Here is an 11,721-nt window from a genome sequence, read left to right on the forward strand (position 1 = left end):
GAGAGATCTTTTGTTTTCGTTCACCAACATAGCCGCGATGACGTAACGTGAAAACCAGCTAAACCCCTCTTGCTTTTCTCAACTTACCAAAGAATTGAACGAAAGCATGCAATTACTGTCAGTTTTCACATCGTAGAACTTCTACTAAAGAGCGCTGCTCGACTAATGCAATTTGAATGGTAACTATGCAAAAAAGTTTCTTTTTCGAACTCAAAAGTATTATTTGGGTCGCCACAATTTATTCACAAGAGCAGCCATGTTTAATTAACCTTGAGGCCACAAACAAAAAGAGTTTTGATCAGAAGCTCTCCGGTAAAATCATAAAATGCTAATTAAAAAAACTCACCCTCAAATTAAATAATTCCATCAGCTTCCATTAATCGGCGGTATATTTCCAGAAAAGCAGAAAAATGACGGTAGTTTCATGTTTAACCTTGCTGAAAACAGTAAGCTGTGCAAGCTGTATGCGTCCTGTCTGCCAAGACATATTGAGTCTCGTTTTCAAACGATCCAATCAGAACCGACAATACATGGAAAATTTGCCGCCGAATTGGCGCGCAACGCAAACACCACCTGATCAGATGCGGTGTTGATGTGCTGCCCGAGGTCGCCATGTTGGCACGGTTATTTGTGGTAGTGTTAACTTACATTTTCTTGATCTTTCTGATTGTCCGAGTTTTTGAAATATCTTCGACATGGCTAAAAGCGGGGTGCCTGGCCAGCCAGCTTTTAAACCCGTTTGCTCTGAGTGTGAAAAAGCTCAAATCGATCTTGGAGCAACGGGGTGTGAGTTATTCGGGGATGGTGGAGAAACAAGAACTGGTCGAGCTCGTCGAAGCTTGTGGAGTGATAACTGAAGCGGAGAGCTGCTCAGTGGACGCAGAGAGTGCGACTGACAAAAACGAAGTGAGCGAGGACTTGAGCTTCACCGGTGCATCTCATTTCTTTGAAGAGGTCGAAGATACTAAAGCAGCAACTTGGTTAGTTGATGTCATTCCGGAGGGTCACTCTTCTTTCCTCCGTAGAAAGCAATGGGTAGCTCTCAAAAGAAAGATATCTCGATTTGGTATAAGAATAGGAACGTTCAGTTGTCAGAATGAACTGACATTGTGCAGGAAATACGGTTGGCGCAAACCGTCGTTGGTTATATCTACTCCCCAGGGAAATCATCCCAAAGGCAACGTCATTTTGAAAACATATCAATCAAAACCGTCGGTGGATCTGGTTTTCCAGTGGATCAACAATGAGCTTTCCTCCAAAATAGTCACTTTTGACACAGTAAAGAGCTTTGTGGGTAAATTTGAAGCAAATATGAGAGAGAACCCTGTGTATGTAGTGTTATTTTCGAAACTACCACAGCCTCCCATGCTCCTTGGTTCGTTGTCGGTTCATTTCACTGGAAGGGTTGGATTTGGACACGTTCAAATAAGCCTATCGGAGTGGAAAACAGCAAGGCATATTTTGAAAGAATATAACATCGACAATTTTCCTTGCCTTATGATATTTACACCCGAGAGAAATTGGACGTACGGCCACAGAAAAGGAGAATGGCTAGATTATAAGTACCTGGAATTGTATTTACGGACCATTCATCCAGAAGTTAACGATATTTTCGTTACGTTGTTGTTCATAGTAAACATAAGTTGTGTTATGGAATTATTCTTAATTAATGGTGGAATACTGAAAAGGACCGTTCACTTTGTGTGGTTATTGACATTCTATAACACAGGCCTTATTATATTGTGTCTTCCTGTAGTCACTCTGTTTCAACTTCCATTGCTGAGTCCAGTTCTTGATCTTGCTCTCAAGTATTGCCGGTACATAATGACATCACATGCGGCATCATTGCTGAGAGATTATACTACACTTGCCTTGCAGCACAAAGGGCTTGCGTTTTTTGGCTATGTAGTTTATGGTCTCCTATTAAGATTGATTCAAAGAAAGTTCAAATACCATTTTGGCCTTGAAGATGAAGACAACACCATCATATCAGCAAGAGGATGGTTTTCTCAAGACTTGCATTACTTAACCAATGTTGTTCAAAGTTTTCCATCCCTCAGACAGTCACAAGTGGACTACAGTGCTTCAGGACTAGAAGACGGATTTGAGCTGCTTATCCGACGCCTTGCTGTCCCTGACCTTTGGCTGCGTCCATTAATTCCCACTGATTACATCAACAAACTGCCAGTGTGGAAATTTTGTGTTTCCAATTCACGTCAATGCAGTCATTCCAAAACAGGGCATTGTGATCTAAAACAAAGAAAGACTATGATATGCTGTGATTCTTCCAAGCCAGCGGGTGTGTTAATGGCTCAGGAGTGTGCTATATGTCTGGAGGAATTCAGTCAAGGTTGCTTGTTGCTGGGATTGCCATGTGGCCACTGCTACCATCAGCAATGCATCAAGGCATGGCTATGTGGTGGTGGTAGCAGCAGCCACTATTGTTGTCCTGTTTGTCGCTGGCCAGCATACAAACAAAAGCCATTAGCATTGGGTGATAATGATTTGAGGAGCCAAATTATTGGCACATAAGAACAGCTTGCAGAGCATTCTTTATCAGGTTACCCTTCAATAATATTATTGTGTTAGTGAAGATATAATAATCATTAGTATAATTGCATAGGTGATTATTGAAAATTGTCTGCGCTGATTGGTTGCCATTGAGGTGATTATTACGCTATAATCACCTGAGTGTTTATTTCAAAATGACCACAAGCTGTTTGTTGAGGTGACAGATGAAGAAATTAATTGTTGTAAAGAAAATGCATATTTTTCAAATAATCATTTATGTATTTTTACTAAAACAATAATTATTCACCTCAGGTTCGGTGATTGTATATTGGTAAGAAATATTTCTAAAGTTGAAAATGAATTAGTTCCTGCACAGAAACAGGGCAGACTTTGGTAGCTTGTGCATGCGATCATTCTGTCATGAAGCATGCGCTATATAAGTTTTTAATTAAGTTATTATTATTATTATTAATTATTGTTATTATTTGAAGTGACCTGTAAGATCCCTGAATAGTATGACAGGCATGCAGTTAATAAATCTCTGCTGGTTTGGTTGGGTTATACAAGTGGTATAAAGTTGACAAAATTGGCAGTCTTAAAGTGCCCCTGTGACCAAAAAATCAGTAATTCATATTTTTCTTTGGATTTCAAAACCATGTTAACAAAACACTTAGTGACCCACGTTTTAAGCATTGATTTCAAAAAGACACCTCTTCATTTTAACTGTAATTTTCCTATTTAATGGTCCGCCATTACTAACATTATGTTCTTGAGAGAGCTGGATCGAGTAGAAAATGACGTCAAAGGCTCACTAGTTTAAGAATGCAATACGTGTGTATGCCGCAGAATTAATATGCAGCACGGGGGTTTTGGGCTTTCAGACTTTTAAACTCACGCTTTGCATATATAATAAGCTGCGTTCACATGCTGAAATTTTAAGCTAGTGAGCCTCTGACGTCACTTTTCCCTGGATCCAACCCTCTGAGGTTCAATCGGTCAGTTTTGAACTTGAGTAATGGTGGACCGTGAAATCCAAAACTTACACTCAAAGTAAACGGCCTTTTGATAAAAATCAAAGCCAGTCAGGCGTTAAGCAAACACACTTTCAAAATCTGAAGGAAAAAAGGAAGTGGTTTTTTTTATCACAGGGGCATGTTAAGTCCCACAGCTGAGCTAGGCATTATGAATTATTCTATCAATGAGTTGACATCACAAATTTCTCTGGTTTTTGCAGTTCTTGAAAGAACATTTTGAAAGTCAGTCTGTGGTATCATCTTGGAGGTAGACCCATGGCTCTCACCAGCTTCGAATCTTGATATGTTTTGCATTACATTAGTAAAAAGTGAAATTTCTTAGTGAAAATAGCAAAATGTTTTGACTGAAGGAGAGGAGAATAACCTTAGAAAAGCATTTGATTTAGCATGTTTATTGGCATCTTAAATTCGGGTTTAAACAAAGTTTTTTGTATAATAGTATCCCCAGACTATTGATTGCATCTAATAACATGAAGTATTCTGCTTTTTCCATGATTTTATCCTGAAATCCTTTGTTCACTGATTGTTTGATGAGAGGAGCCATGCCAATAGGCTCGATTACCAGCCGCTGTTTCGGGAAATGAGCCAGCGCTCACTCCCGAAATCTCGGCTGGACGCGTGAGGTGAGCCATTGTTAATCTCCGCCAATCAGAAACTCGCCTGCACAAATCCGTCTGGCATAAATTATATGTTTTGGCTGCGAAGGTATTCTTTGACCCGGCCTGTTCGAGGTTTACAGTGCTTTAAGGTAGGAAACATCCAAGATTGCGACAACCAAAAGTGTTCGAGAAGCTGGAGAATGGGAATTGTGTCGTTCTCTACCGCCTGAGTTGGCAAACTTCACTGATTTTCCAGATGGCGCCAAGGTCAAAATACGGCTTTCAAAATCCATTGCTATTGCAATTTTCTGCTCATACTTCACTAATGTAAGAGCAAGTAAAATTCCTCAAGATCAATTGAAAGTACTGCTGAGTGTATTGCTGGCAAAACGAGGGGGCCGATAAGGACGACTGAGAGCTAAAGCAGCCGAAGATTTCGTTGATGATTCGCCGGTTGAATTCAAACTCACATCGATCATTTAACCACAAACTCAAGCTCGTATCATCTGGAAACTTTTTAAGCATTGTTATGTAATTTCTGTTTTCTTAAAATCAGTGTTTTTGGGATGTCTAATGCTATTTCCCTGCAACTATTAACTTCGCATAAATTATATTTTGAATTTACGTCACAGACACAATCTATCGCTCACGCGTCCAGCCGTCTCTTCTCGGGGAGGATACCCGAACTCGAGTGAGCGGCGGAAATCGAGCCTACCATGCCAACTATCAAGCGGGATTTGCACAAATAGCTATAATTGTATGGATTAAGTCTGACTTCCTTGACATTTCGGCTAGAGTTCTATTTTGTTTTGGGTGTCTCCTTGAATCGCACCATGCAGGCAACTTCCAGTAGAATTTGATTGTCTTAAGACGATGACACATCTGTTGCTCAACAAATGTTGAACCATGTTGCACAGAGGTGTTGAACAGAATAGAGCTGATCTCTATTTTCGTTCGACAACGTTCAATGCGTTGAATGGCATATTGCAACATTCAACATGGCATGACACACTATTCAACATTTTTTGAACAACAGCTGCAACATTTGTTGATCAACAAAATTAATGTTGAACCGTGTATCACCGGCTTTACATTTATAGCATGACACAACGTAACATCGCTTTTGACAGGTAGGCGCCAGACAACTTGCTAAGAAAATTATAGTAGGCTTTTTTTTTTTCTCTCAAAAGAAAGGAATGCTTGATCACAGGTCAAAAATAAACTGGGGCTGAAAGCAAAGTCATTAAAAGCCTATGGAATCAAGTCAAGTGAGGCAGTTCATAACATGTAGGGCTTAATCAATAGTCTTCCCACAAAAGGAACTAATTTCTGCTGCAGCTCAAATAATGGTTTAATTAATCATATCTCATAATATCTGTTACCAATGCATTATGCCAGGTTGCTCTTTTATGTTGAAGCCATGCACAATCTTAACAGTTGACTAGTAAGAAAAGGAAAGCTGCCTTATACATGTATGTAGTAATTTCAATGTACATCCAAACTTTTCAGACAACAGATTACTGTATTGAGGAGATAAGCTGTCAGATATTTCTGTAGGCTGAGGGTTCTTAAATTAAAAGATGCATCTTCCCAGAAAAAGCGTAAATGGATTTTTCTGTTTGTACACTGAAATATACCGGTAAATACTTGACGAGAATAATGCAATGTCAGTGATGGTTGTCAAGTTTTCTGCAACCTCAGAGGTTGATGTAAATGAATGTGTCCAATTCTGTATTTTCGAATTTCCCATAATACATTTTGTTTGCCAGGCCCCCAAATTTTGCATAAACTATTGATTTCAAATGCTCTTAGGAATTTGCAGTGTCATAAGAGCATTGGAAAACAATAGTTAATGCAAAATTGGTGGGGGGGGGGGGAGCACACAAAGTGTATTATGGAGAATTCAAAAATAGAGAACACAGAGATACAGCTGTAGCGAATTTGGCTATAATTATTGAGATTCAAAGGGGCTATGTAGTTCATCATCAGATTGTTTTTAATTTTGAACCCAATCAGCATAAATGTTTGTTTACAGGGCTGTTATGGTTTGCAGGTGCTAGCTTTGAAATGAAGGGTAGCAATTAGAAGTTTTTACTCATTACCACACTCTTAATAATAATTATTAATAGGAAGGGCACACGCATTTTTGAGATGGGGACGGGTGTCTCCCAGATTTTTATGCTAATCACCTTTAATTAATGGGGAAAAGATACTCAGCAATGCAAGTGTGTTTGTGTCAAGACAAGTTAAAAGGGAAAATGGCTCACTTCCAGTTGCTGTCGGCATATCAAAATGCGCATGCTTAAGCTCCCTATTAATGAATAGCGATTGTCCATAAAATACTAGTAGCTGGTTTCAAGCTTCCAATGACAGCCTTACATCAGTCATTGTAATCAAGTACCGGTAATGAAATCAAGGGCAAAAAGGGTTCAGTGAGTCTAGTACAGTATTAATATTTGAAGTGTACATAGGCTGATTTTTTAACCCATTGATTCCCAGGGGTTCCTCATTGACGAGTAAAATCGTCTGGCGTTAGACAGAGTAAAATACAGTTTAGGCTGGTTTGGACGCCAAAGGGTTAATGGGGACATAGCTTTTCAGTGAGTGACTAAAGGAGAGTGCCCCAACGTTTTGCAGCTCAACAGACTAAATACCACATCACTTCAGCTTTGCTTTTAAATGTAGGGATACTAGGTTCAAGGAGTGACAACTTGTCTTATTACTGACTGAAATTTTAATTTCATTGACTCCTTACTCTACAGATTATTGCCTTTTCAAGGCAACGTATGATAAGTTCTTTATTATTATCCTTGTCATTTTAACAGTTTTCTCCCTTAAAATCACCAGACAAGGTTCCCTCTTAAGGACGGTGCCTACTAATTAAAAGGTACTGTCGTTTTCATCTAAGCGTGGACACACGATGGGAAAACATGTTCTTTGAAGTTTAAGTTTGGCAGCCGTTAACATCAGCAAACTTTTGCGTACAATAGTTTAACTGAACGAATTTGAAGTATACTTTATCAGATCAGGGTCAATTTCTCAGAAAAAGTCTTTGACATCCAGTCTTGATGCTATTGTAGGAAAACTTGCGTAAACATCCCTCAAACTTCGAAGGATTGAAGAGAAACTTGCCATGTTTGCAACCAGTTACAGCATGTTTTCCTTGTGACATGTCCACGCTTAGGTGAAAACAAGGGTATTACTGCACAGGTTACTGAATATGCGGGAGAAGATCTTAATGAGTGTTATTGAAAACCAAAAGGAAAATTGAGGGTAGCCATGCATTTTTCGATGATAATTAATCAACAGTAAAAAGCATTAAAATACAAAGCAATGTATGGCTTTCTTTTCCAAATTAAAGCTTAATTATCTCTGAAAAATGCATGGTTACCCCCAATTTTCTTTTTGAATACCAGGAGCACTTGCTAAGTTCTGCCTTCTCTGCATAGTTTTGAACCACGCAAAAATATTCCTGTATATCATTAGCACCACCCATAGGAAATCTGAGTATCTCAAGATGCGCAGAACGTAAGCACCATCCTTAATAATTTTGCTACTTGCCAAAACAGAGAATCACTGCAAGGTACAATTTCAACAGTTTTGAGTCAAATGGCTTTCTATCATTTTGAAAATGTAATGGTGGGCCATTTTCTGGTTTCTCCTTGGTTGAAGCAGCAACACATAATTATAAGACTTCTGGTCTATGAGTGCTAAACATGTTCATAGCCACAGGCTCCAGGTCAAGTTTTTCCCGGTACTCGTCAATATCAAAGCTTTTGCGATCTGCAACTTGTGCACTGCTGTCCAACTCTTGCTTTTGTTTGAACACGTAGATGAAGTACCTGTGATCATTCTGGCTTCCTGGCTTGGGTTTTGGGGGACTGGGAGGTGCATATTCTGTGAATGGGAGTTGACAACATCAAACTGTCGAGCCTGTTTGAAAACTACCACTGGTCATATAAATTACTGTTGTGCTGTGATCATACGTTATTTTGAGTATGATTGGCCTCATTTGAAAGCAATAAGGCAATTATTGCCTATTTAAAGGCTTCAAATCATCTCACCATACAGTGTTTGGATCACGTCATAATGGTATGTTCTAAGCTAAGCAAGACTTGTGGCTGAATAGAAAATTGCAAATCAGATATTTAACAAGTTCAGACAAAGTAAAAAAATGAGAAAATCAAGAACAGCCACCAAGTAATTTCTACATGATATGGCAACCTTACTCATAAATGTATCACCACCAGAAGTATCTCCAGCAAGCAGGTCCCCTCCCTGGAAAAAAGAAATGATAAAATAGCTGAAAGGAAATAATGTTTCACTGATTTGATTACGCCCAAGTTTTACAAAGGCTAGGTAAAATAACATTTTGTCTGATGCTTAACCCCTCGACTCCAGGACTTGCATTGAAATACAACATCCATATTGATTTTCTATTATTAATTACTGGCATTAATTCGATAATGTAATAACAAGGAAGACTAAATACCAATACTATCTTCTATTTTGCTTAACTTTTGTCTTAATTTTGGGTTTCTAGAAAGGTTAGCGCATTGCCCTCCTTGCTAATCCCCTAGCACTGACTACATCCCCCAAATGTTGCTTTTCTGGGTGGTGAAATTATTAACAAACACTCGTAAAGAACTTATGTTGAGAGAGTAAGGTTTTGTTCCAGAGACGACGAGCTCTTCATGCACTTTTTCATCAAATGCTCAAAGAAAAATTCAATATTTAAGATCTTGTTTTATATCATTTTACAACATCCTCAAATCATCTTAAAGGATCTTGACTGAAAATTGTGCTTAATAAGTATAGGAAACCATATCAACATGAGTTCACATTGTGATCCATGGGCACGAGTGAAGTGTTGAAAGTTCTAAAAATCTCAAAAGAATTTGAGAACTCAGCATAAAAATGCCCAAGCAAGTTCATGCAATTTTTATTTTTATTTACTCAACAAAAGTCCTCTACTGCTGTATTTCCACAGCAACTTTGTTATTAAACTCTGTATAAACCTCTCTTACATGTTAGAACATATTTATGCATTAGTCATTGGCTAAGCAGAAGTGATATTCTGTTGAGTAAGATCTCTGAAACTCTTACATTAACATTAGCAACAATCCAGTGAAGCCAACTCCTGTATATAGGGTCATCTTCATACGGAGCATCAGGGTCCACCATTGCTATCAGGTATTTCTCTGATTCATCCTTAAATGAAAATAAAATAATATGAAAAAGGTGAGGAAGCAATCTCGTTTCCAGGGTCTCCATTGTCGTTGTCGACAAAGAGACCCTGGGAACGAGGTTTGGTGAGGATTCTGAGGTATGTTGTGCTACCAGTAATTAACCTTTTGAGACTCCTGAACCCCCACCCCCAATCGACAAGTGAAATCTACAGTTGTTTGGCAGAGTAAAATCTCTAAAGTCTCACTCCCAGGAGTCAATGGTTTTCAAATTTAACCGGCACCACAAACTCTTTGTCAAAACGATGCGCTTTTTTGTTCCCACACTGATTCTTTCAGGGAAAAAAAGCACCGACACATTATTAACACCCCGTTGCTTCATACTGGACCACTTTTGAAGAAATTGCAATCCATACGAATGGATTTGAGGGGGTTCTGCTTTGTTTTCCATCCCAGGAGAAAACTTCTAAGTTTGCACTGATCATTTTTTTCCATTTTCCTGGCTGGTCGCTCCAATTTCACAGCAGCCTTTCACTCTTCGTGCATGCTGTCTGAATTATTATTAAACGCTTCATGAAGTTGCTTCCTGAAGTAAAAGGACGTTTAAAGGCAAAATAGAAATTGTCAAAGGGATATTGTTTTTCAAAGGTCTAGAGGGAAGGAGAGACAAAGTAACTTTTAAATAAAAACATTTCAATTTGCAGACATGTTTTGACAGAAACGCCTGCCTTCTTCACTGGAGCGGCAGCAACCCTTGGGGATAGGAAGTTACACATATTACAGAGGTTTAGCACAGCGTTTGCATCAAACACATTTTTTTCTATTCAAACTTTTCTCTTTCTGACCTTTTTGAGAAGTTGCTTAATATTTGCAGCTCATAAGAAAAAATTAAGCTTAATCAAACAACTTTTTATTTTTGTCATAACTGAACTTTCATCCTCAGATTGCCATATGCTCTGAAATTATGCGAGGCTAAACTCTGTTAGATTCCACGTTGCTGTGCGTCGGTTCGAGGCTGACCGAAGTTGAAGGCAATCCAAAGGCTCATTTTCCTTTAGCTTCTACCATAACTTACCGTAGGGGTGGGCGCTACTCTAATTTTGTCGCATGCACAACTTGTCCCCAGTAATACATTTATTCATTTTACCCACAACGAATGGACAGAAAGCTGAATGAACTTTGGAGCGCACAAGCTGGAATTTTAACTCTGAGCACTGAAATGCAGTCTGCAAGTGATACCCACTACATTATGCGTGCTCCTTATAGATCACAGATAATGTCAAAATGTGGTAAGAACAAAAAAGTAGCGCACAAGGAAAAAGCTGAGTGTGTCACTGATTTGATTTTCTTACCACATTTTGACATGTTGTGTGATCTATCACTGAACAGGTGCTAGGCAACATCCTCGGAATCATTTCTTACTTTATAAAAAGAACTTAAAGGTTTTTTTTTTCATGATGATGCCCGCCATATGCATTTGTTCTCTAATAGATCATAGGTGAAGACCAATCAAAATGCATGCATTATTGAACTTATTATATACAAAGTGGCTATTTGTATAGGACCTATACACCAAAATGTTCATACGGGAGTCTTCTTAGAATGATTATTACAAGTTCAATAGCACTCAGTCTAATACCTCGTCTTTAATGCTCTTATACACAGTTAAGCTATCAAACAACTGCATTGATGGCTGTTTAATTTCACGAAATACCACCTTAAGTTAATGTCATCGGCCATCTGACCTGCCTTTTGTTTCTCACATTTAAGTCTAAGCACCCATTTTAAAACAGTTTGCTTTCAATAACTCACTGCATGGCTACGTGTGTCGTTCAAGGTTAGGGTTAGAACATGTAATAATCATTCTAAGAAGACTCCTGTGTCAATAGCGAATATAAGTCGGTGTACAGGTTCACTACGAATAGCCACTGCCTATTATTTTATCTACCGTAGTAAACAAAAGGATTTAATTCATTAATTCATTAATTAATTATAATAATTAATCGAAAAACTCAAGAATCCACAAAAAAAAGAACACCATCTTGGACCAAGGAAAACGAAGAAGGTGCTCTAGTAACTATACGTTTTATGAAAAAGTTAATCGAGACTTTCAAGTTTACCGCTTTTTTGTAAGCAACCGTCGGGGCTTGTGTGTTAACTTGGTCTAACGGCACCTCCTGCCCACAATCAAAATAATAGTCTCCAAAATGGACACTTAAGTTGTCAAAACCGCCACATTCTTCATCAGTCAAAGACGTTCGGTCATCGCTAAAGGACCTATAGCCATTTAAGCCGTGAAAGCCGTGAAATGGCAAAAGACAAAATGCGAAGAGACGTATGCATATGTGACTAGGCGCCATCTTGACAACAGTAGTCACGTGACACACAAAA

General features: G+C 38.6%; 2 protein-coding genes across 2 annotated transcripts; one reads left to right on the forward strand and one right to left on the reverse strand.

The window, feature by feature from the left end:
• The first annotated feature begins 467 nt into the window (after positions 1–467).
• On the forward strand, positions 468–6,722 carry LOC138006640 (E3 ubiquitin-protein ligase RNF103-like). The gene is made up of 2 exons (XM_068853100.1): positions 468–2,560; positions 3,746–6,722. The coding sequence occupies exon 1, from the start codon at positions 613–615 to the stop codon at positions 2,530–2,532; it is 1,920 nt and encodes a 639-aa protein (XP_068709201.1). The 5' UTR covers positions 468–612; the 3' UTR covers positions 2,533–2,560; positions 3,746–6,722.
• Positions 6,723–6,855: 133 nt separating this feature from the next.
• On the reverse strand, positions 6,856–11,709 carry LOC138006666 (protein D2-like). Its single transcript, XM_068853136.1, has 4 exons — positions 11,451–11,709; positions 9,251–9,355; positions 8,374–8,422; positions 6,856–8,041 (listed from the first exon to the last, which is right to left on the reverse strand). The coding sequence occupies exons 1-4, from the start codon at positions 11,688–11,690 to the stop codon at positions 7,830–7,832; spliced, it is 606 nt and encodes a 201-aa protein (XP_068709237.1). The 5' UTR covers positions 11,691–11,709; the 3' UTR covers positions 6,856–7,829.
• Between the last annotated feature and the right edge of the window lie 12 nt (positions 11,710–11,721).

Source organism: Montipora foliosa, chromosome 6, assembly GCF_036669935.1.
Source record: "Montipora foliosa isolate CH-2021 chromosome 6, ASM3666993v2, whole genome shotgun sequence".
In the NCBI taxonomy this organism is placed as follows: Eukaryota; Metazoa; Cnidaria; class Anthozoa; order Scleractinia; family Acroporidae; genus Montipora; species Montipora foliosa.

Excerpts from the sequence above, each read along its gene's own strand:
- LOC138006640 (XM_068853100.1), top strand. The coding sequence starts at position 613 with ATGTTGGCACGGTTATTTGTGGTAGTGTTAACTTACATTTTCTTGATC.
- LOC138006666 (XM_068853136.1), bottom strand. The coding sequence starts at position 11,690 with ATGGCGCCTAGTCACATATGCATACGTCTCTTCGCATTTTGTCTTTTG. Across the intron at positions 9,356-11,450 it reads CGGTTGCTTACAAAAAAGCG|GATGAATCAGAGAAATACCT; the intron begins GTAAACTTGAAA and ends TTTTCATTTAAG. Across the intron at positions 8,423-9,250 it reads GGATTGTTGCTAATGTTAAT|GGAGGGGACCTGCTTGCTGG; the intron begins GTAAGAGTTTCA and ends TCTTTTTTCCAG.